The sequence below is a fragment of the Psittacula echo genome, assembly GCF_963264785.1.
Source record: "Psittacula echo genome assembly, chromosome: 2".
In the NCBI taxonomy this organism is placed as follows: domain Eukaryota; kingdom Metazoa; phylum Chordata; class Aves; order Psittaciformes; family Psittacidae; genus Psittacula; species Psittacula echo.
The window spans coordinates 5,014,854-5,040,362 of record NC_137737.1 but is presented as its reverse complement, the minus strand read 5'-3'; the positions used below and the strand labels follow the sequence as shown (position 1 = coordinate 5,040,362).

The following is a 25,509-nucleotide window of genomic DNA, read 5'->3' as shown; positions in this document are numbered from 1 at the left end:
GGCATAGCATTCTGGGTGTGCTGTTACATTGAGTGGTGTACATTCACAGGGCAACTTGATTGATCCCTTGCCAAAATCTTGCAAGTACTTTTCTTCTTTTCTCAAATGCCTACTTTTGGTAGGCATTGAAAGAGACGTGCATACCTGGAGTAGTGCAGTTTCTGGCTCCAAGATCATAGGATCATAGAATCAACTAGTTTGGACCTTACCTTCTTGATTGACAAATCCTCTTGCAGAGATGGTGAGGACAGAGCAATGCCTGCAAATGTCATGTTAATGCCCTTATTACAGTGGAGTGGGGGGTTAGCTAGAAGTGCTAAAGGGGAGGTAAAACAAATGCTGTTAGGGGATGCCATTCAAGGCCAGGTTGGACTGGACCTGGAGCAACGTGGTCTAGTGGAAGGTGTCCCTGCCCATGGCAGGAAGTTGGAACTGGCTAAGCTTTAAGGTCCTTTCCAACCCAAACCATTCTATGATTCTGTGGTGGAGCAAAGGTGGTGGGAGAAGCATAGCAAAACAGAAGACTTAAAAGGGACATAAGGTCAAAAGAGGAGGCGAGAGTGGGAAATAGCTGTTGTTTGGGAAGAGCATCCTCCAGCCAAGACTAGAAATTTATGTCAAGATCTTTGCTTGTGTTGCATCTTCAGCAGTTCCTGCCACTGTAACTTCGCAATGGTTTGGTTTTGCACTTCTGCCTCAAAGCTGTGAGTCAGTGCATAAGGAAAAAGGAAATTTCTTCCACTTGCTAAGCTTCCCAGTATCTGCAGGAGAGACTTTTCCCCAGGTCTGAGGCAGCAAAAAGGGACCATGCCAGCTGTGCCGGGTCTTTCCTTTTTATCTCGCATGAAGTGTCCAGGCCTTGCTTCAGTTCCTGCAGCTGAACAGTCAGCTCCTGTTGGCACCTACCTGATCACTTTCTCTTCATTAAAACACTTGTGTTTCCTCTAGGGGGGTGGAGGTGGCGCATGGGTGGACTTCATGTGTAATTAAGCAAGCTCTTAATTAAAAAAAGTTAATCTCTTAAAAGCACTTGGAAAGTGTTCTGTGTAAGAAGTGTTCTGATAAGCACAGGAGTCTGGTTTCCAAATTCCTTATTTTGTGCTTCATTTATTTACCTTTTTTGCTTTTTCAACTCCCTTTCTGCAATGTGGCATTTCCCATGTGATCCCTGTGCCATTATGAGAACAGAAGTCTGCGTGTCTTGCAAAGCAGTGACCGCTGTTTCTGACTCTCTTTCAGATGCAAGTATGGACATAATAGCCTATGATGCTTACTCCAGTCCACCGCTTCCGAGATATTGAAAGGAAACCTGAATACCTCCAGCCAGAAAAGTGTGTTCCACCTCCTAGCCACGCTTCCCTGGGAACAATGTGGTTTATTCGAGATGGCTGTGGTATTGCATGTGCTGTTGTTACCTGGATGCTGGTGTTCTATGCTGACTTTGTAGTCCTCCTTGTCATGCTAGTTCCATCGAGAGATTATGTTTATAGTGTCATCAATGGCACACTGTTCAACACCTTGGCTTTCCTCGCTTTGGCTTCACATTTTCGTGCTATGCTGACAGATCCAGTAAGTATATCTCTCTCTGTAATGTCTCGGAAAAAAGCAGGCAGTGTTTTTCTTGTCTGCTACGTGTTGGGGAACTCAGTTGCTTGAGTGAGTGGCAGATTTAAATAACTTTTTTGTGTCACCCTACAGATAGAGGCTGCTGATGTGGTATGCTAATTTCTCCTCCCACTCAAGTCAGATGCAAAGGACTTTAGATTCTCATTGTGGAAGCAGCTCCTCTCTTTTTGCCCTGGGAAGGAGAGTGTTTCTCTCTGACACTGTTTTCTTTTTGCCCAGTAGCAGATCTGGGGTGTGTGTGTGTGTGTGTGTGTGTGTGTGTGTGTGTGTGTGTGTGTGGCTTGTCCTGTCTTGACAAACAGGCAAGCTGGAAAAGCTGGTTTTGGTTGTATGCCTTGGCAAGTATTGCTTCACCAGAATGGAGCAGGATGTGTATCAGTTTGAAAAGCCATGTTACCATCTCTCATACTAGTGATTTAGTTGAGTGTATTGGACCATGCTGGAATAAATACTGTGTGAGCATGCTAAAGAGCTGACAGTTCTAGGTGAGTGGGAAGCATATGAGTTCTGAGACCCTCTCGGATGTCTCTGTAGGACACTGCTTTTTGAGAGAGCTCTTTTGCTCCTTTGTCTTTCAGCTAGTGAGAAGATAGTTTAGTATCACAGCACTTACTCTGACTGGCCTGTGATGGTGCAGTTGCTTAATAACCACTGGTGAGTAGGTTCAGCGCAAAACCCCATCTCCACTAGTCAGTGGAAGGAAAACCAAGCTTAGACTCCTCTTGGCCTCTTCCTCCTGAGTGTTCTTGATGCTGTTGCGAATGGTGTGTGCCTCTGATACTCTAATTATTCCTTCCAAACATCATTTGCTACTTGAAACCTTTTTAGATGCCATTAAAACTTCAGTGTCATCATTGTTTCTTAGTTTCCAGCAATCCGAGAAGCCACAGCACTGCAGAAATGGCTTGCTTTGGGGTAATTTCACAGTTTATAGTAGACTGATGACTTGCATGTCACTGCTGCTGGTCAGAACTGTAAGCAGTAATTGAGGCTCTGAAAGTGCTGGTTGTCAGACTTTGGTATAGAGGGTTGCAGCAATTTGTTATATAGTTTGTACCCTGGGGGTTCTTTCTTGTTTATTATTGTATATTGTGTAGCTTTAATGCCTGGGGACCTTCAAGTCACTGGAATTATTCTGCAGAGTTAGCAGGAACTCTGATGAAACAAAAGCTGTGTTCTGAAGCAGGCTGGGCAAGCAGTGTTGGAGCAGCAGATACAATCTCTATGCAGAGTAATTGAGAAAAGATATGTGAATTCCTAATGTGTGGTGGAATTTGTGTGTGGATGGTGAGAAGCAGTGGGATTCTTATTTTTTAATGAGTCAATCAGCTAAAAAATACAGAGGAAGGAAGATAAAGTGAGGGGGTGCAGCAACATCTGGCAGATAGTGCGAGTCGGATGAAGGATGCTGACGGGACATGGGGAGCCAGGGGCATGTCTAGGATCAAAATGAAACAGAAAGCACTGCTGGGGAAAACAAATACAATTCTAATTACAAATAAGTGAAAACCTGAATTCTTCACAATTGATAGCCTGTGGCATGCTATTCAGGAACTGCTTCTTGTGATGTCTTGCTGAAACATTCCTAAGGTTCTGAGCTTTGCTGCATACAGCTACCTGACAGGAGGATGGAGAAAGGAGGTGGCTCATGTCCCAAGTAACAAGCAATAAGACAAGAGGAAACAGTCTCAAGCTGTGACAGGGGAGGTTTAGACTGGAGATTAGGAACAATTCTGTCCCCAGAGGGTGCTCAGGCATTGAAACAGGCTTTCCAGGGCAGTGTTGGAGTCACCGTCCCTTCAAGTGGTCACAGACTGCGTAGATGAGGCCTTCAGTGCCATCGGTTAATGGTGGCCTTGGCAGTGCTGGGGAATGGCTGGACTTGATCTTAAAGGCCTTTTCTGGCCTAGTTCATTCTATGGTTCTGTGCTAAAGACAGAGCATCCAAGTTGTAGCATTTTGTGGAAATGGATCTTGGTGATTTTTAAATTGGCCAGGCCTGTTGGGAGGTTTTTGTGGCAAAGCCCAGAGACTTTGAAGCTCAAGAAAGCCTTATGGTACTGGTTTAATGTGCAGTTCTTTCATTGCTGTGTATTATTCCTGTTGTTGCTGTTAGGAGGTCATACAGATGTGTTAAAAAGAGACACTTTCATCAGAAACCTGTTAAAATATTACATCCCTGCTTTTATTTCAGTATAAAAGCCTTGCATCCACGGAGGTGCGTTTGTGCCAGTCTATCAGCACTGATCTCATACAGCACATTTCATGACTTTGAGGGGGATTTTTTTGTGGGTTTGGGGCAGGGGTAGTGGGGTTTGTGGCTTTGGGGGTGTGCATGTGTGGGTTTGGGATGTTTCTTTAGCAAATATACAGTCCTGGAAACTCTGGAAACTCTTGAAGGCAAACTCTAGCAACAGCAGCACATAACCTGTCTAAAGACACGCATTTTAAAGTGGAAATTGCACAGCCTGAGAATGTTTTACCTAGTCTTATTCAGGTGGGAGGATTCTTAATGTTCACTGCTTGAATGTTAAACCCTCATTTAAATAACAAATATGCCATGGAAGCATAGCTATAAATACATAAGGTGTTTACCAGCAACTCTTAGTTTACACAATGATACTTCAGAAGTAGCTGTTTCTACTGCAATAAAACATCTGCAGCTTCCAGTTTGTGATATGAAGCACTGACATGATGGATTTATTGATGGATGTGAAGAGAGGGATGAGGATGCTTAAATATTTTAAGGTTACTATAGGATTGCAAAAGACTAATTGCTTAAGTGAGGATTTACTGATGTTTAAACCAAAACTATGTTTAAGTATGTGGTTTCATGAATTAGGACCTCATTTTAATTTCTTTTCTGAATATTCTTGCTCTTCTTGAAACTCTGTTGATCTTAGGGAAGCTTTTTTTTCCTTTTCCGTCTCCTCCCATAGTTTTAAGTCATCCTTTTGTTCATAGCACTTACAATGTCCGCAGGTTAATCTTCTGGTTTGTTCTGTTTCTTTTTCTGTAGGGTGCTGTACCCAAAGGTAATGCCACAAAGGAGTTCATTGAGAGTTTACAGCTGAAGCCAGGACAGGTGGTTTACAAGTGCCCTAAGTGTTGTAGCATCAAACCTGACAGAGCACATCACTGCAGGTAAAGGCTTTTCTGAGGACTGCTCTTTTATCAAGACTTCAGGAATTATCCAGTGGGCCTTGGTCTTAATTGTTTTTGGAGTCTGAGTCTGGAGTTATTGAATTGAGAGATTGTCATCCAGATTCTGTTGCCTGTAGTGCCAGACACTGGAAAAATTCTCAGGCCTTCTCTGACACGTTTTCATCTAGAGCAGCCTGGGGCCACTTCTTGCAAAGTGAGAAGCACTCAAATGCTGCCTTGACTCCAGACCTGTAATTGACATTCCATACATTTACATGTAAAGGTGACTTAAAAAGAGACATTCTATACCAGAATGCATAGAAACCCATAACATATAATGTCTTTCAAAGGTCAGTGTCCTTTCTATGTTTGTTTTTATTCACCTGTTTAACTGTAGATTCTATTTAGGAGTGAGGTTTAAGTTCAGGTAACTAAACTAAAGTTCATGTAACTATGTATCTCTTAGAGTTCTATTAAGTTTCTATTAAGTACTGTTACTTTGTGCTTTGTGATAGATTAGTAGCTACTGATCTATCATGTCCTTTCTTTTTCTGGTAGGATAAACTTCCCTGAAGAGAGTAACTGGTATTAAGCTTTTTACTAGTAAAGGCAGTGAGCAAAAAGAATTAACTACTTCCTAAAATTCTCTTCTCCTTGTAAAGCAAGTGAACCTGCTTTCCAGTAAGCAGTCAATGAGTTTGCACTGGTGTCCTTTCCTTACTTCCTCCAAAACCATAGGATAGGAGCTGAGAGAGCTCCTATCAGGCTTACTGCTCATTGTGCAGGTGTCTTTCTGAGGAGGGGAATACACGGTACTGAGCTGAACAAACATGTAATGCTGTTTGCATTTTTCATGTTTATTTTCAGAGCTTTAGTTTGCAAATGGGGTTTTTTTTGGTGGGTTTTTTTAAATCAAAATCAGGAGTTGGTTCTTCAGCAGGAGCAATATGGCCGTGTCTATCACTTATTAATGCTACTCTAAAATCCTCTCTGCCACTTGTTCAATTATGAATGAAACTTTGCATCTAAGATGCTGGCTTGCTGACACCTTGCAGACTAACACGAACACAAAACCTCATCTCTATGGTCCTTTTTAATATGCTCTAAGAAAACTTTGTAGACATAAAGATTTGGGAAACTGATCCGCTGAGCATTGATGCTGTTGAGAATCAGACATTTTCTTTGTGGAATAGGGGGATTTATTGTTTTTTCACACATTAGAGTTGTGCATATGCATCAGCAGGAAATCCTGCTAGCTGTATGCCTCAGGGGCCAGAGTGCTTTTTAATCCATGTGCTGTATTGAGTCCCCCATGCCCAGCAAACTACTCCTGACAGCATCTGGAAGCTGACTGGCTGCGATGGGGGAGAGTGTCTTGAGTATGGGCAATCCCTGCTGGTTAGAGTTTTCAGTCTTTGTTTCTGTGTCTCCTTTTCCCCCAGTTGCTTTCATAGTTTGCCTGTCATCCAACTGCTGTTGGTATGGACACATGGAATAAAACTTCTCCCCTCAGCCTTAGCTACCTACTTCATTGAGGTCTTTTTTGGCTCCACTGCTTCAGGTTGTCCCACTGGGGAACTAGGAGAAATTGGAAGGATTGTTTGGGTATTTCCATGGCTCAGAACCCATGGGAAGTGTGTGCGCATCTGCACACAGTAAATTAGACCACAGGGAGGCATCCTCCTGCTTCCTTCTGCATCTTCCTGCTTTATACCACGTGCCCTGTCCTTCCTCCTTTTTGTGTTTTTAAACCAGGAATTGATATTTGTCATATGAAGTATGACATTATCTGACAGATGAATTGTTCTTACTGTGCCAGCTGATTTCAGTCCCCATGTAGCTTGAAAATAATTCCAAGCTTCTTATCCTAGCAAAACCAGGCTTTTCCTGTTTTCCACCTCACCTGGGACTGGAAGGTAATAGGGTATCCATTCTGCCTGAGGAGAAGCAGCTCCTGATCTGGCCCTACACTGGGAGGCTGGGATCTGCTTCTCCAACCTTTCTTTTAAGATCAGCGCTATAGCAACTCATTTGTTTGTCAGGCATGGCTGTATCCTTGGGGATTACCCCCTCCTGCCTCACAGAGCAAGTGCAAGGCTGTTCTGACAGAGAGGTTTTTATTATTCATATGCACTCGTAAGAACATGTTTATGGTTTTGTCTGTTTCCCTTAAGCTTTTGGCTGTTGGAGTTTATTGGTTATATTAAGATCAAAATATTTTTTGTTATAAGAAGAAACCCAACACTAGCAGAGCTTAATGTTGAGACTGTTTGAGTGCTGCTAGAATTGTCCTGGAATGGCTGTTTCCTTTCTTGGTTTGGGGTTTTGTGGTGTTTTCATATTTGATTTCTGTGCTTGTTTGTGCAATGTGGTATCAGGAGACTGCCTCTTGTCTCCTATCATATGAGAAAGCAGCAGAGAAAAAGACTTCCTTTATTATAGGAGTTAAAGCAGTTACTGACTAAGCAAGGGGATGATGTTCACACAGAGTCATAACCTTTGAATTCTTTGACTTGGAGCCACAATGTGCATTCTGGCAAGAGTTTGTATTTAGATATTATTAGTCTGGTTTTGTCAAGGGCTTTAACACCACATTTTACCTTAAATGTATATTGTAATACTGGCTTCCTGACTAGCTGCCAAACTGTTTGCTGCTAGTATGTGGCTTACCTTGATGTCAAGAATCTTTCCTAATGCTTTATTTAACATTCTTTTTGGCAAGTTCCTGCAAAGGGCTAATGTTGGTAAATAAACCTTAGTGTGTTATTAGCAACTCTGAAAAAGGTCTTTATTCATGATGGCTTGTCCTGTCTTTGTGTTTTTTTGTTTGGTTTTAATCTGTGGACCTATTCACAGACCAAATAGGTTAAAACTAAACGAAATCACAGATATTTTTTCTTCCCTCTGCCTGAATGCATTGTTGAAAGCATGTTGTGGCAGAAGTACTGATGTGAATATTACGTTATGGTGTCTTACTTGGCATTTATGTGGTGATTTGGTATTGTATGGTTCATTTTAAACAGACATAGTCAAGTGAGCAAACCAAAAAGATGAACGTGATGACCAGTACATTTATTAAAGCTCAGATTTCACCTCTGATTCTTTAATCTCTGTGTGCCCCAAACCCCTGTGAAATCTTGTGTTCCTGGAATGAAATGTGCTATAAATAAAGACCTGTATTCTTTCAGTGTTTGCAAGAGGTGTATTCGGAAAATGGACCATCACTGCCCGTGGGTCAATAACTGTGTAGGAGAGAATAACCAGAAGTACTTTGTACTGTTTACAGTAAGTATTTTGCCAGTGGTGTTTGTGGTTGGCCAGTGGGCGGTGCTGAAAGGCTGTGTGTGGTCTCTGAAACAGCTCCCAGGGTTGGATTTCTTTCCCCCAAGGTTGGACTTTTACAGGGCACTGCTGCAGACTTTGGTTTCAGTAACTAGGGAACTTACACAACAAGGGGAAAAAGGCATCACAGGAAATATCTGCCAGGGTGTTGCCAGGTTTGTGTTGACAGTTGTTCAGCACCTATTTTGAACGTGAGTGCTTATTGCGGCATTGAGCTCTTTGAGGTGTGGGCTCTGCTTTTAAAACGTGCTGTGCCTGGTAGGGTCCTAGGCCATACGTAGGGTTCCTAACTGTTGTAGTTGTGTGAGTACCTGTGTGGGATCATACAATAAGAGCTATTGCCACATCTTAAGTGAGAAGTGGGAAGTCTGCAATCTCCTTGGCAAGAATTATCCACCTTTTACTTGCAAGTGATTTATTTTCATACTTGAAAACCAAAGACGTGTTTGACTTTTTGTACTATATCTGTGGCATCACGAGTAAAAAGAGAGGAGTGCAGACTTGAGTAGTACATATTTCTGGAGGGGTTGAAATCTGTTTCATCAAAGTGAACTGCAGATACCCTGTGGGTGTAGTGTGAACATTACAAGTCTGGGTTTCAGTGATGCTCTGCTGTATTAATAAATCTTTTGAGACATCTGTAGGTTTGAGGAGGAATGTTCTTATATTACCAAGTATGAGGGGAAGATTTTCAGTTAAATGGAAAGGTTTACTGTTCTGTGGTGTGCTTTGTTAGGATGTGAATTGCAGAACCAAACAAATCCTGTTTCTTTCCCTTGAACAAGGCTTTTTCTCACCATGAGGAATGAGCTAGGAGTTTTAATCCTATCAAAAGGATTTCTGTTTCTGCTAAAACTGACATCTACTTTTAAGCAGGCTGTATTAAACACTTCATGTAGTTGAGAGAAACAGAACAAAGGTTGCTGGGCTTGTTCTTGTTTATTTTTGAGACCTGAGGAGGTGAAAGAATGGCAGCACATTCAATCTGCAAGGTAAACCAAAATGCTCTCCTAGCACCTTTTAGTGCTTTCACAGGGGTTTCTTGTAGCAGGATCTCTCTCACATCTAATATCTGCTGGCCTTTGTCAGAGTCTGTAGGTTCAGGAGAGTCACCTTTTTGCCCTGTCTTGGTAAATTGTAGTGTATGTGTAGCATTGAATATAGTTTAAATCTTTTTCTTACAAAGCTAAGACCTAATTTAAACCAGAAAGGGTTAAATGCAAAGTATGAAAGCTTGAGAGGAACTTTCTGTGCCAGTGTCTGCCTCGGGGAAAATACTTATTGAAATAAAAAAAGATAGAAAAAATCTGAAACTCATGCTGGAAAATAGATAAAGTGCTTAAAGTGGCATTTTGTGGTTAAAACAGATTAGCTGTTGTTTCTCTGGGAAACTATAGTGCTCTCAAGGATAAAGATGTAAGCTCTGACAGCATGATGCCTTGATGTCAGTGTTGCTTTTCTCTGAAAGCTGTGCTGTGCTCAGCAGAGATAAAGACAAGTTACCTGTGAGGAGGCTGTGCTGGGGTGCAGGAGCTGGGTTTGTGTCCAACTGGCTTTAAGTTAAGCAGTCTCCCTCCTGTTTCCTGTTTTAAGGCTGTTAGTAAAGGCAGAATGAGTCTGTATAGTCTTGGCCAGCTTCAGGATGTTTGTTCAGGGGAGATGGGAGGGCTTGGTGGCGTTTGGGGTGGTTTGGAATTTTTAAATCTTAACACTTTTGCTTTATTTAAAGTGTTTGGAAGATTTAGCATTTTAGCCTTTTAACTTACCTGATGCCTACGTTACATCCTTTATTTTTCAGATGTATATAGCACTGATTTCCCTGCATGCTCTAATCATGGTGGGATTTCACTTCTTGTATTGCTTTGAAGAAGACTGGACAAGTGAGTACTAACAAAACACCTCATAAAAATACCAGATTAGCCTATGAATAGGACCTTACAATGTAGTTTGCTTGTAAGGCAACCCCTTTTTATGCTGCTTTCAGAAGAATGCTATGAGGGCTCTGCTATGCAACTTGTTTCATGATCAGTCTTGGAACCTCGTAATTCTTTATGACATGCTGGGGTGTCTGTCCTGAAAAGTCCTGTTTCAACTTAAGCCCAATACTGCCTAGGAAGAAGGTGAGATATAAACACACCTAGGTAGTATATAGAATCATAGAATGATTTGGGTTGGAAAGGACCTTAAGATCATCTGGTTCCAGCCCTCTGCCATGGGCAGGGACACCTTCCACTAGAGCAGGTTGCTTCAAGCCCTGTCCAACCTGGCCTTGAACACTGCCAGGGATGGGGCATTTACCACTTCTTTGGGCAACCTGTGTCAGTCCCTGACTATGTCCAAAAATCACTTGTGTCATGAACTCAACACTGATTTCCTGAATGCCAGCATAAGATAAGAAGAATGTGTCTGCTTTTTTACAAGGGGAATGTGAATCATTCTTACAAGACTGCCAGAAAAACAGGCTAACTCATATCCAAAAATCCATGCTCATAAGAACAAACAATTCTCTTCCATAAGAAAATGGAGAATTAAAAAACAAACAAAACAACCCAAACAACTGAATAAAAAAGGCCACAGACAAACAAAAATCCCAACCCTCTCTCTGGAGCAGCCAGAGAGTAAATGTTCACAAAGCCAGTTAAGATGTGTTTTGAAAAACACAAATGGATGTAGGAAATCATCTAGGTAATGCTGAATCAAACAGAAGGCTGTCAAAGAATATGTGTGCAGCTGTATGTGCTGCTTGTGGATTGTTTTGGAAAAGCATTAGCTTTGTTTTTCTTGGAATTTCAGTCGTGTCATTCAGTCTAATGACTGCTTTTGGTTTATCATACTGGAGAGGATGGGTACATTTACACATAGGAACTGAATTTGACAAGGTGGTTCTGTAGTTCAGAACTTGGTAAAACAGCGCCACTGAGAACATCTGAATTTGACTACAGGGGCTATAGAGGAGGGATACATCAAAGGATAATTTCCTTTGCCCGTTTTCCTAGAGCTTGTATCTATGAGAGAAGCACTTTCCCACCTGATCCAAGTTTAGGGGGCAGAACAGAGCTGTTATGAGAGATGGGTTTGCTGTTCCAGCTGCCTTGGATTTGTGCTGGTTATATTTGCCCCTAATTCTTGTGTATCTGTTAAAGCTTAACATGAGAAAAACAAGGGAGTTTGATACTCATTCTTGGATTTCAGAGATGTTCTGATATTTAAAACACTCAGCACAACACTGTGCCCTGTAACATATTCCTTCCCCTTCCTCTCTTCTGTTCCCCTTTTATAGCTACCTTCTCAGATATTTTTGCAGCTCTGACTTTAGTTTGCACTATAGAGAATGAAGAAAAATAAGAATTTGGCTCAGTCTGCCCTTCTTCAGGCTACAACAGAGCAGTTACAAAAGGAAGCATGCTCTGATTTTATGTTGGTGCTACAGAAATAATTACCCTTGTGTCTTGACCACCAGCTGGAAATTTTTAATGGACTTATTACCATGGAAAATTCATGAATATTAAGGTTTTTAAGAGAGAAGCTCCCTGTGGAATGGAGTAGGCTGGAGTCCTCGCAAGTGTGGTGGGGCAAACACTTAAAGGGAAAAGAAGTTGCATTCTTGGAAGTGTTGCAGGGTTGTTTTTTGTTGGTTTTGTTTCTAAACTTGCAGGAGTGATGATTTCAGTGTTGAATATCCTGAAGAATAGCAGAGCTTCCCCGTGCACCTTTCTGAGAGTAGTGGTCATATCCTTTATTATGACAGTTTGAGTATGGAAAACTCATGGTTTAGCATGTGTTTTGCAGCTGCTGCATTACCTGACCTCTTCCCTTCCAACTCTGTTGCTTTGTCTTCACAGAATGCAGTTCCTTCTCTCCACCAACTACAGTGATTCTTCTCATCCTCTTGTGTTTTGAGGCTCTCCTGTTCCTCATCTTCACCTCGGTTATGTTTGGGACCCAAGTACACTCCATCTGCACTGATGAAACGGTGGGTGTTTCACACACTCCTTTACCCTATCTCTCCCCATTTGTAGAAACAGTGAAGGGCTATAACATGTAGATGAGGCCCTCAGTGACATGGTTTAGTGGTGGACTTGGCAGTGCTGAGGAACGGTTGGACTTGATGATCTTAAAGGCCTTTTCCAACCTGAATGATTTTATGATTCTACTTTGTTGCACAAGGAGTTAATGTATGTGTACCCTTTGAGGAAAGATCCAGTGTAATAAACTGAGCTGGCATGGTGCTGGATCATGCTCTGTAAAGGTTGCTGTGAGAAGTAGTGTACACCTGTGTACTGGCTGGGATGCTGTGTTGACAGTACCTCTGACAAGGTAGGCACTGGTAGCTGGGATTACTCTGTAGGTAATATTTGTCCCTGTGGATTCAAGCAGCTTTTTCCTTTAATTACATTCTTTTCCATTGGTGTTGTCTGAAATTCAGCTGTGTTTCCCTTGGTGTTACTATTTACAGCTTTATGTGCTGGAAAGCCAAGATAAGTAGGTGGGGGAGGGAGATATATATGTGTGTGTGTGTGTGTATATATATATATATGCGCACACATATACGCACACACACCCCCCATACACACATTTCTTTTAGTCCAGAAGAGTACCATTTCTTTCCATGTTAAGCAGTTGAAAAGCACTTGCCAGAGTGAAGAAGAAAGGGAGTGGAGTAGGCTCAGGGAAGCCTGGTGGGTACGGTCTGCTGTCATCCCCAGTCCTAAGATGGCACGGTAGAGGTTACATAGCAGTGTTGCAGTCCATTGTATATCCGTGCATTTGCCCACTTCCGTAAAGATGGAGCTGATGACTCCTGGGGATGTGCCCACTCTTGTGGATACTGCCAACCTTCACCAAGCATGCTCAGACACCTGCAGTGGTTGAAGAGAAGTGGTAGTCTGAAAAGAGTGACAACTCTTCCTCCCCTGCCTCCTTCAGTTTGCTTTCCCCTTCACTTGGTTGCGCATGACCAGTTGAAGCTAGAATAGGTATTTTTGCTGCCAGTGGAGAGATGTGACTGGCATTATAGACTGTAGGAACCCATCACTCCCAAGTCTTTTTTGCAGTGCTTTTCTTAATGCTTGGCTTCTGCAAGAGGCTGATGTTCACACTGTGGCTCTTGTGTGTTCAGAGGAAGACTTCAGAACAAGAAAGACTTGTGCTTTCTGCTGGGGAGAGCCCCAGGAAGAAGTATAGTGTCATACAGAACAACAAGATCCTGCCAAGCTTGAGGTTATCAATGAGTGTGTAAATTAGCAATGCTGCCTGTGAAATCATCATTGGAATTTCTCAGTCTCTGAAACCTCTTGAGAACTTTCAGAAGCTGCTTCCTACAGCTGGCCAGTAAGTCCCCTGATTTTCACCTTCCCCTCAAATTCTGGAACTCACAGATGTTAAAGGAACACCACCACATTCTAAGATAAAAATTGAAATATGGTCTGCCCCTGTTGGGTTGTGGGGTTTCATTTTTGGTTTCGATATATATACCAGCGATTTTGCTCTGTGGAATGTGTTATTGTTGGTTGCTAGCATTAAGCTAGCTGTGTCTGGCAAGCAATCCATTTTAAGCAGAGGAATATTTCCAGGTGAAATTCTTTTTGGTGTGGTCTCTTACAGTGTTTTACTTCACATTTTAGAGCCAGTGATGTGTCTTGCCCTTCCTCACCTTTATTTTCCCCATCTTATGTATGCTTTCCCAGAGGGATGGTTCCTTTCTGCCCGAAAGGACCCAGAACCACATATTTTCCTGCTGTCTCTAGAGGTGACATTTACCAGGGATCAGCACAACTTGCAGTTGACCCATGTTGTGTTCTGCAGAGCTCCCAGAATCAGTAATTTGAGACGCACAGATGTATTACAGTGCATTAATCTGTAGCAGGAGGGAGACATGTAGGTCAGGAGAAGCTTACCTTGCAAAAGATCTGCAGTCAAGGAACAGTGATCTGCCTGGTGCTGCTGTGCGTGGAAGAGTAATGCACTTCAGTGACTGCATTCATTCTGCTTCTCTGGCAGCCAGGCATAGCTTCTCTGAAAGACCAAACTCACTTATGGTTTTTAGACACAATACAGGTAACTCTTATATTTTCTTAACGATTGACTAGGGAATGTTTCAGCTGACTGCTTCATGGTTTGTTTTTGTTCTCCCTCTAACCTTTACTAAACAATGCCAATGATTTATCTCAAATCAGTATCTTATTTAACCTCTTCTGCCGACTGTCAGCCCATGCATGTTTTAGCAGTGGCTCTAATGAAACATTAAGAGGCACCAGGTATACTCAGCTACACTGAGCCATGGGCACTTCCTGAACTTGCTTGGTGAATTTGGGAGCATTACAGAGATTATCTTTGGGTTTGGTGTTTTTTTTGTCTTCAAGCTCACAATGGTTTCCTCTCAAACTTTTCCATCTGGTTAGTACACAATGTTCAGCCATTAAAGCACATACTTTTTGGTTGAGTTTAGGTGGTGGGGTCTTTTAAATTGACATGAGGGGCAATTGGATGGCAGGTCTTGGAAGGTTTATGAAATAGCTAAGCCTGAACAAGATGGAAGCCGTTTTATTTCTGAGGAATACTTTCTATCCTTACTATTTTTTTAGTATAAAACAATGAGAAGAGAAGAAAAGGAAAGGCAGGATAGATGCCTTATTTTACTTACTCCAGCCTTTGGATAAGGGGTAACTGAGAGCAGACCTTTCCCCAAATCCAGAACGACCAAAATCTGAGTGTTTGACTGAAAATGTGATATTTCTGTTTTCAGGGAATAGAACAGTTGAAAAAGGAAGAGAGAAGATGGGCTAAAAAAACAAAATGGATGAACATGAAAGCAGTATTTGGCCATCCGTTCTCTATAGCATGGCTTAGCCCATTCGCAACACCAGACCAAGGAAAAGCAGACCCGTACCAGTATGTGGTCTGAGGAATTCCTGACCAGCATTTCCACTAAAATAGAAACATATTACAGCACTACTGCTACAAATTTTCCATGAATGTTTCAGACAAAAAGCAAAACAAACTTTTTTATGTCTATTCAATGGCTGATAATTGCAGAGTCAAAAAAAAAAAAGGCCCTGTATTTCACAATATCAATTCAAGATCTCTGGCTGAAAGTGCTGCTGCTTTTCTTATTCTCCCCCCCCCCGCCCCGCCTTTCTTTTTCTTTTTTTTTCTTTTTTCTTTTTCTTTTTTTTTTAAATATTTTAATTTTGTTAACTTCTCTGGCATTTGTTTCTCTCTGCTTTCTGTATGGCATAACTAATGTGAAAGGGATCCTCTTTCTCTGTTGTGCCCCACCTCTTCTGAGTAGATTCTCATGCTGTCCTCCTGATTGTGATGAGCTCTTTGGAAGACATATGAGTGCCAACAGCCCTTCACAGATACCTTTGGACTTCCTGAAGGAGCACATTGCTCTTTCATAAGTGAACTTGACCGGGGAAGCAGACACTTCACTTACCAAAAGGTGCAAGACAAGAACGCAGCACTGCAAGAGGGCCAGTTGACCTGGTGATCACATACAGTACTTACATGTTGCCAACACCAATTCCCACCCCACCCTCCTTTTTCCTTCCAGGCACAGAACTGATTCCATCTTTCTGCATTGTTTTGTCTGTTCCCTCCCTGGTGTGCAGGAAATTGTTGCCCTCTTAGAATAATGGTGGCAGATCTAGAAGACTCTTTGGATTATTAAATGCCTTACACTTTGCAGGAAAGAAAGAAATCTGATTTTCAAGTGTTTAGAATAGCAGAATCATCTTGTTTGTGTGTGTTTGTCTTGATAATGACTTGTTAGAGCAATGCCTGCTAAACAGTGTTAACGTGAAAAACTGACCTGAATGCCAGATTACTATAAAGACTGATATTGATGGGATGTGTAGGTGTACTGGGGTGATGGATGCTATATTCTCACCATTGCCCTGGTTTAGAGCTTTGTAAATCTTTTCTCATACTTGTGCATACATGTGTAGGTGTATAAACACGCACATGTATGTGTAAGTGGTTTAAATTGGGAAATAGTTATGGTAAGGAGCATGCATACCCTTATGAGCTGTGTGGTGATGGAAGGGGGAGGGACAGAAGGCATTTCAAAACCAGGTAGAACTAACCCATTCTTAACTACAACTGACAGTTTGTGTTCAGGCAGGAGCTTTATTGTATTTTTGGATCATGATTCCTGTGAGCTCATCAGATGAATTGCAAACAAAGGAAAAATGCAACTCAGCTGTGTCCATGACTTCCAAGGAATCTTTGCTTTCCTTGGTTTAAGATAAAATGGGAATTTTTTTGTTTAGATTGCTTCAAAGCCATGGGGGAAGGGAGGGAAATCAGGGAAGGAGAAATCGAATGGATGTCTCATTTTGGAAGTAATGTGAATGCTGCATCTTTTCAATCTGTCAATGCTTCCATATGGAAAACAAATGCAATAAAACTTTTCCAAAAACTTGTTTTCTTGTTCTCACTTTTTCTTCACTTCAAATGTTGGCAAAATTCTGTCGTGATTTTCTGAGCTTTCACTTTGTGCACAAGCAGGCACGTAAAGATTAACCGAGTAGTCAACTTTTATGTTTAAAAATGGGTTAATCACTAGTACATTGATCTATTAATCGGTGGGTTTATTTCAGCACTTGGAAGAGGCTGTTAGTAACTGCTCTGCTGTGTAAGAGGGCTGTTTCTACAGTCCTGCTTGCTCAGGGTAGGACATCGGGAGTAGGTTGTCATCTCTACGGCAGGGAGGGAGCCGCAGGCTGCACTTGCACCTTGGTGGATAGAGCCACGTGAAGGAAATGTGGCTTTTCATACATGTTCCCTTCACAAAGAGAACTTCAGGAAGAGTTTAGGTTTAATCTTCTTGACTGAAAGACATGCAGGTGGCAACTTGAACTGATAGAGAGTCCAGCCCTAAAGCTGTCTTGACGCAAAATCAAGGCTTTAGTCACCCAGGCCATTACAAGTGAATGCATCTCCGTACAGATCATTGCTTTAAAACTTGTTTTGATTATGAATTCCACTGGTGCACATTCCAGTTTTGGTTTATTTTAATCACCCTTATTCACTGTGTAGTCTGGAGCAAGGTTGGTTGTTCTAGCATTTTGACTGTTGTGAAAAAGTATGTAATTACTCTTTTTCTTGCTTCAAACAGCTGCAGATTCTTAAACAGCATTATATAGTATGGATATTTTCAGTCAAACTGCTTTCATTTTAAGTGAAGCATCATCCCAGCTTGCAGAAGTGTCCATTGGTATCTGGTGGGTGTGTGAGTAGCTGGGGGTCCTCAGTTTTACTTGCACTGTATGACTTGGTGGTACAATTTGATGGAATTTGAATGATACTAAGTGCAAGTATTACTATGAGCAAGGCAGACTTACCCATCTGCTCATGGAAAGCATTTCCTCGGGCAGGGCTCCCTAATTTCAAGTGCTAGTTCTGATTTAACATGGCAAAAAATTGAAGGACAGACTCAATCAAAGGCAAGGTACTTCTTTTGCAAAGCTAAATGATGCTTCAAGCAGAAAAGAGTGCAGGGAACTGCTGTTGGAAAAGTCTGCCTTAACCATGATTCCTGCTAGCAATGCTTCTTGTGTCTTCCTCTTAACAGACAAATTGTTACTGTGCTTTGCTCTTTCCTGTTGGTTTTTCTCTTAAAATAAACTAACACATTTCTTCTAACATGCAAGAGCTGTTCTGCAGGTCGCTTTGGGGCACACCACGCAGCCCAGCTTCCTCCTCTGGCACTGCAGGAGCCGATACAGAGGGCAGTAGTGGGAGAAACAGGGTATATCCAACAGCATCGCAGTGGTAACAGGTCAACCTTGTCCTACTGTCCCCGTGGTTGCAATAATGTGTCTCTTACTGAAATGGGAGCGTTTAGTATTTTATATTTCTTGATATATGTCTTTTCAGTGTTTGTTCAAAAATATGTAATTGGGAAGAGTGAAAGATGTTAGGACAAGGGGTGATGGGTTCAAACTGAAGCAGGGGAAGTTCAGGTTAGATCTAAGGCAGAAGTTCTGCCCTGTGAGGGTGCTGAGGCACAGGGTGCCCAGAGGAGCTGTGGCTGCCCCATCCCTGGCGGTGTTCAAGGCCAGGTTGGATGGGGCTTGGAGCAACCTGAGCTAGTGGAAGGTGTCCCTGCCTAAGGGAGGGGATTGGAACTGGATGAGCTTAAGGTCCTTTCCAACCCAAACCAGTCTGGGATTCTATGATGTTTTCTGAGGTCTGGGTTTTTTTAAATGAAAAGCCGCATGATGGAAAGCACAAACAGGTGTTGCTTTCATGTGAAATGCAAAATTCTCACTTTCTAAAATAACGGTGAGAGATTTTGTGTAAATGTATTTTAAAGAAGAAAAAAGGCTTTCATTAAACAGTCACGAAATGCCTGCAGCAGTTGTGCATTTCTTCCACCCCCCTTTGATTTATATTTAAGGCAAAACCTCACGCCCTACTGACCGTGGGGCAAGCAGCCAAAACTAGATCAGGATGCAACTTTGAATACTTCTGTTTGTTTTTCATATGTGCTGTGAAGGGATTAGTGAGGTCAGGCTGGGAGAGAGAAAGTATGTCCCTGCCTAATCCGGCATTAGTACAACCTCAGTCTGACCTTGCCTTGGTTAGTAAATGCTCTTCGGAGCAGGTAAATGATGGTTGCTTTGGGAGGGAAGAATGGGATTGCTGCCCAGAAGTCCTTAAAATCCTTATTCCCAATCTAGACACCAGTGTGGATTGAAATGGGTTACACGCATGACTGACAGCAGAGTTAAAGCTTGTGCTGCTGGGGAAGGGTTTAAGTGTCTGGTGTCTGTTTCTCCTCCTGCCCTGTGCTGCTTGTTTTCCTTCTCTCTAGATACTCACACCATAAACGCTGCAGCCACCGTGCTGGGTTGTTACTAACGCATTAGAAACCTCTGCAGTTTGCTAAGGAACAGCTGACAGCTGAAGGTGATCTCCTGCTTCGAGCTGCAAAAGCATCTCCTTCCTGGTTACAAAGCTGCAGGGTGCTGGAGGCGGAGTATCCTGAAGGAAAAACACATGATAGTGCTAAAATGCTTTGTCAAGGCTGTGCTGTGTTGTGCACCACCATTCCCAGTGGAAATGCACATTTGCAAGCTTGGGAGCACAGCCAAGGGACACGTGCCTGTGCTTAGCTGTGCAAGATGCATGTTTGTCCTTTGGGATTGGAATTTCTCCTGCAACTCTGAAGGCTTCAGTTTTGGTCTTGCCACATTTATTTCTGCAGGTTCACTGCTGGATTTCATGGCGTGATGGGTGCAGAATGAAACGGGAAGTTCAGGTTGGATATAAGGAACACCCTGTGAGGGTGCTGAGGCGCTGGCACAGGGTGCCCAGAGAAGCTGTGGCTGCCCCATCCCTGGCAGTGTTCAAGGCCAGGTTGGACACAGGGGCTTGGAGCAACCTGGTCTAGTGGAAGGTGTCCCTGCCCGTGGCAGGGATTAGAACTGGGTGAGCTTTAAGTTCTTTTCCAACCCAAACCAGTTTATGATTCCACGATTTCTCCTATGTCAGCACAAGAAACGGGGCATGAATGAAGCTCACAAAGGCTTTGTATGTCAGTCTTAGATTGATGATGTGTTTTCTCCCTGGGGCTGCTCACGCTGACTCCATGTTTTTGCAAACCCAAGCTGCTGCTCTATTGAAATGTGTTATTTCTAAGGCTCGCTGTGATGCCACTGAGCTGCTGCATGTATTCATTTCCCATCTCTGTGAAGCTTTGGAATGTTCTGTGAGTTGTTAGGGAAAATAGGCAGAAATAGAACATGGGAAGTGTATTTTTCATCCAGCTCTTCTAAAACTGCTCCTTTAAATGGTTTTAACTGAATTTCCTCATTTTTAACTTCCGCTGAGTGTCTCAAGACTTGGATCCAATGTTCTTGCTTCTCTAAGAACAGTGTTTCTATGCGATCATTTACTAATCATCATGAGCATATCTTATGTAGATCTGATTCCCCTCTTACAGGATACAGATGATGGGCATAATGCCCATAGCAGTAGCCTTAAAAAAGTAGAAAGAATTTCTTAGTTCCTTATTTCTACGTGGAGAAGACAACCAGAAAAACCTGTCACTGCCCAAATTTGGTGGACCTGTTATAAATAGTATAAATATATATAGTATAATAGTATATAATAGTATAAATATATAATAGTATAAAATGTATAAATACAATCACAATGTTTGCTGTACTGAAAATGATGTTCTTGGAGGGAGAATGAATCAGGATATTGACTGTCCAAGGCTCTGGTCTCAGTTTGCCACCTCCACTTCCACCCGTACAGGCTTGCTCACCTCCCAGAGGGTGTCCAGCCTGTGTTGTGATTTGTCTTTGCCAATTTGTTAAGTGGAAATGGTGTTCTTAAATGTTTGCTCTAAATTGCCGCACTGTATCAGCTTGTTCTTGTGTCAGCTGCTAGTGACAGGCCTAGATATGGCTGTGATAAATCCCTGGATACTGGAAAATATCACAGTATTTTGCCTGTATCTGAACTATTGTAAAAATACCCAAAGAAGGTGAAATGTTGAGTTCTAATTGTATTTTACTGCTCCTTGGAGGAATTCAAAAAGCAGGGGGAGAAGAGGTCCATGTCTCCTAAAAGGATGGCTTTTAAGAAGCTATTTCTTTACCATAAAAATCAATAGCCACTGATACCAGAGTCACTGTGATTCAGATTGTCCGTGAATTTGGTGTTGGTTTGGGGTTTTGTCGTTAAATTTGGGGCCTACAAGGATGCTGGAGAGGGACTCTTCATCAGGGACTGTAGTGACAGGACAAGGGGTGATGGGTTCAAAGTGACACAGGGGAAGTTCAGGTTAGATCTAAGGCAGAAGTTCTTTCCTGTGAGGGTGCTGAGGCGCTGGCACAGGGTGCCCAGAGAAGCTGTGGCTGCCCCATCCCTGGCAGTGTTCAAGGCCAGGTTGGACACAGGGGCTTAGAGCAACCTGGTCTGGTGTGAAGTGTCCCTGCCCATGGCAGGGGTTGGAATTGGATGAGCTTTAAGGTCCTTTCCAACCCAAACCAGTCTGGGATTCTATGATGAAAGTCTCAGTTACACAGGACATGTCTTCGTTGTTAACTAAAACTAGAATGACATCCTGGCTAGAGATAAGATAGTTAGCAATATATACATATAGGCATTTTTGCACCTGCTACAGCAGTTGATGCCCAAATACCTGCTATAAACATGAAACAACCCAAAACTCTTCTCTTCTTGCAGGGTATTGAGCGTCTCAAGAATCAGAAGCCAACGTGGGAGAGGACCAGCGGCTGGGAAGGAATGAAGCTGGCGTTCGGTGGTGCCTTCTCCTTGGGTTGGTTCAACCCCTTTTCAGACCTGAACTGCAAGAGCCCAGCACCAGCTGAAGCGGTGGCAGCAGCTCCTGCATCTGCAATAATGACCCAAGAAGAAATCGAGCAGTTTCTCGCTCGGGACGTTGCCATCCAAGTGTCACATGAATAAGCAAAGCATCCTCCACCGTGTCAGGAGCAGCTTCTGGGTGGTTTCTGTTTCAGTAACTACTTGTGCCGGAGATTCAAAGGTTTGGGGTTTTTAACAGACTTTTGGTGCATTAAGAAATTCAGGGGTGTTTCTCTTGAAGCCAGGTACAGCACTCACAGTGAGCTCCTTCCCAGACCTGCGTCAACTCCTTTATTCATCTTTTCTTACTTGGCCTGTAAGGAAAGTGTGTCGTTGTTGGGTGGATTGGTCCCAGCTCCCGGAGATGTGCAGTCCTCAGGAGTCTGGTTAATCTTTTGTTCTCACAGCCTTTGGGACAGCTAAATGATAAGCTCTGTTTATCATTTGCTGAGATTAGCCGCATTCTCAATGGCCAGATTAGTGCAGCTCCAAAGGTTTTCCTGAAAAACGCATCCTTTTTAGCTCATCCCATGGATGCTGCCTCTGGATTATGAAAACTGCTGGTGCTCAGGTTTTAGCAGAGGTGGGATATGGGATTGTGGTTGCAGCAGATGGGTGACCTCTCACTGGGCGTAATTCCTTTGGGCTCTGGAATATCTCCAGGGGTGAATTCTAACCCTCTGTGCTCGTGGGCTGCCCAGGGCTGGTTGATGGTGCTTGCCTGAGCAGTGGTGGTGGTCCAGGAAAGCAGGAATGTTTGCCCATGCCACAAAGAGTGGGCAAATACTGGCCGAGTTATAGAGCTGCTGGTGGGGGGAAGCGTACACCGTGGGGCTGCGGTTCATTAGCACATGGGACACGTGGAATGGGAGCAGCCCAGAATACAGGCACATGGCCAAGCGCCAGGACTATTCCTGTGGTCAAAGAAGAGAGGGAGACATGGGCATCATGCTGCTGCAGGTACTGGCTCTCTCCATTTGACTTGTCTGATTTTATTTGTTTCTTTTCTTGATAGCTAGTTGGTTGAGACTGAACATCGCCTCTTAACCTTACTGGCGTTTAACCTTGTCCTGTTGGTATTTACCAGCAGGGTTTCCTTACACTAATTTTGCAGCCAGCTCCTGGTGACCATTGGTAAACCCATGGACTAAACATGTATTGCTCAGGAAGGTGGCAATATTTGCAGCAGAGTCATGCAGAAGTGACACCAGCCTCTGCATTCAAATCAAGCTACAAATACTTGGCATGCTCCAGATGTCAATGTAGCTTTAATTGAGCCTGTTCTTCACTTTTAGTTTGCTGTCTCCCTTAGCATTATTGTCAGTACATTTTGCAGGGTATTAGAAATGTGATCCTGGTTTTCCCCCCACAGGACATCCATTTACCCCTCCCCTGCAACGTGGACCAAAGATAATTCTTCTTTTTGGATGTAAGAGAGAGTCTGGGGTTGAGAGCTTGGTACCTATATGAAGGTCTTAACTGCTAACAGAAGCCCCACCAAATGGGATTTGTGCAAGATTCTTTTCTAATCCCTTTCTCCCTTTCCAAAAAAGCATCTTAAAATCTATTCATGTACGGGTTGGACAGGGCCTTGAGTGACATGGTCCAGTGTGAGGTGTCCCTGCCCATAGCAGGGGGTTGGAACTGGATGATCTTAAGGTCCTTTCCAACCCAAACCATTCTATGGTTCTGTGACATTCAGAGGTACTCTTCAGGGGTGAGTTTCGTTCCTGGCCTTGTCCTCTGCCACAGCAATCCCTTCTCCTAGCAAAGGGACTGGGAACAAGCAGGATGCTGTGGCTGTTAGGAGCACAGCTTGGCAAAAACCCAAGGGATATTTCCAAACAGTCGTCCCATTCCCTGTTCCATCTGGATGTCTCCTCTTTGTCAATGCAAAATAGACTTAGAAAAAATCATTAGGAATTGTGCATTTATAAAAACCTTTATAAAGGGAAACACTGCATCTGAGGGGAACTGAGGTGTCTTCTCATGTTGTTTGGACCTGAGGTCTTGAATGGCTTTGCCCTATGCAGCAGTGTGATAGTGAGGGAAGGCGCTCTCCTACTTCTGCACCAACCTACATTCCTGCTTGTCAGCATCCCACAGGAAAGGGACATCAGGGGCATAGATCTTTAAGGGATTTCCTACACAGAGCAATAAGGATGTTGAAGGAGGAAAAAGGAAGAGTGTCCTTTTTAGCTCATGTTTTCTAATTCTGGCTTTGCATCCAGTTAACTTCCCTGCCTCCAGTGCATGTCTGCAGTGGGAATGGTACCTCAGGGTCCTGGGGAGAGATACTGGGGAATGGCTGATGATCATCTTGAGGCGGGCGCATGGGGACATCAGCTTGATATGATGGTGGTGGCCTTCTCTGTGGAGATCCCTTTGATGTGGTTCTAGGTCAGCTTGGCTACTGTTTCCTTCTCTCCTACTCTTGTTGGAGTGCGTATTTTGGTGATGCTTCTCAGGATGCAGATCCCCCTTATGTGGCTTTGGGTAGGCATGGATGGAGGCAGCCATATTTCCTCCTCCACTTTCAAACCTGCTTCACCTCATCAGGAGAACAGACATCTTTCACTTCTCTTTCCCATCTCTCATGTTATTCCTCAGGTGCTGGCATTTCTGAGTTTGGATTTTTAATAGCTCAAACAGAAAAGCAGTGTGAAGAGGAGGGTGAAAGCCACAAGAACTCTTTTCCCTCCTCCAACATCATAGTTACAGTCTAAGATGGAGACATATCCCTGTGCCTTATTGCAGAGCCATGGGCAGCCCTGGCTCTGGTGCCCCCCCTAGATTTGAGGAAGTGACTTCCTACATCCACCAAGTCAGTTCTTCTGGTGTCACTTGGCTGTCAGTCTCCCTTGTCCCCTTCTTTCTCCCTCACCAAGTCCCTGTTACCCCTTGGTGCATCTCTTCCGTCTCGGTATAGGGCAGCCATTGGAAATTGCCAAAGTCTTTACAAGTTGGAAGAATCTGGTTTATCCCCAGCTCTAGCATAAATCTTCTTTAATGACTACCTGGTAGCTGGAGACCAAAAGTGATATTCATGACATTGAAACCAACCTTGCCGTTGTCCTTCCCTCCGCACACTCCTTGCCCCTTGGTTAATTGTGCCTTCATCTCCAGGCCATGCTGCTGTGGTCCTGGCCAGCTCGCTGAGCCCTGGGGAAGGTGCTCCTTGAGATCATGCTGGTGGTGCCACCAACGTAGGGAGCCGGAGAGAATGCTCCCCATGCTGCTCAGTGTGACTTCATCTGCTGGAGATCCCATCACTGTTCTGGTCTGAGATGTTGATAGGTGACGGACAGGGTTGTGGCAGACCTTGTGCTTTTTATGTGGTGTCTTCTACAGGGGTTTTCTATGCAAGTAAAGAATTTACATCTCTTAAAAAGAGAGATGTGTTGCTGTTTGTAACTCATTTTTATGCCTCCGGTCGCTCTTGTACTGATTAAAGATCTAATACTTCAACTGCCAAGGACCTCCTGCTCTTCCCTTTCCTACCAGCGCCACACACATGAACCCTGCACCACTCACCAGCACGCCACTGCAGGAGGTGGCCTTGTAAGGACCCAGGATGCCATGGGCACAGGGGCTGAGGCAGCATGACCACCTTCTGGGGCCCAACAGCTACCTGGGTGCTCTTCCAGGGGTTTCCCAAATCTTTGAAACACAAGAGAGGGTCAAATCCCTTCTTTTGCCTTTTTCCTCCTCCTTTTTCTTCTCCTTCTCCCTTTTTATGAGCTGGTACATGAAATGATTGACTGTCCCTACAAGTGTTCACACACCGTGTAGATGAGGCCCTCAGTGCCATGGGTTAGTGGTGGCCTTGGTACTGCAGGGCGATGGTTGAACTGGCTGAGCTTGATTCTTAATTCCCCCTAAAAAGAATTGGGTGGGACAGGAAGAGGATAGATGAGAAATGGGTTTTGGGGAGACTGTGCCAGGTTTGCTCTTTTTGTTATCTAAAGACAGAAAAGGTGCATGCCCAGCGAGAGGGAATCGCACAGAAGGGATTTGTTTAAGGCATCTTTGAGCTGCCCATGGTGCAGT

At 43.4% G+C, this 25,509-nt stretch overlaps 1 protein-coding gene across 6 annotated transcripts in view; it reads left to right on the top strand.

The window, feature by feature from the left end:
- Positions 1–24,802, top strand: part of ZDHHC3 (zDHHC palmitoyltransferase 3) — a 35,980-nt gene extending 11,178 nt beyond the window's left edge. For 3 of the 6 annotated variants that reach the window (XM_080611925.1, XM_080611924.1, XM_080611923.1), the window contains 6 exons: positions 1,240–1,569; positions 4,646–4,770; positions 7,959–8,055; positions 9,911–9,992; positions 11,955–12,085; positions 21,319–24,802. In XM_080611925.1, coding sequence (XP_080468051.1) covers positions 1,264–1,569; positions 4,646–4,770; positions 7,959–8,055; positions 9,911–9,992; positions 11,955–12,085; positions 21,319–21,561 — 984 coding nt within the window. In that variant the 5' untranslated portion in view covers positions 1,240–1,263 and the 3' untranslated portion in view covers positions 21,562–24,802. Of the gene's footprint in view, positions 1–1,239; positions 1,570–4,645; positions 4,771–7,958; positions 8,056–9,910; positions 9,993–11,954; positions 12,086–14,857; positions 16,395–18,934; positions 19,065–21,318 lie in introns of those variants that run through there. The other 3 variants (XM_080611928.1, XM_080611926.1, XM_080611927.1) reach the window with 3 other exon arrangements.
- Positions 24,803–25,509: the final 707 nt, after the last annotated feature.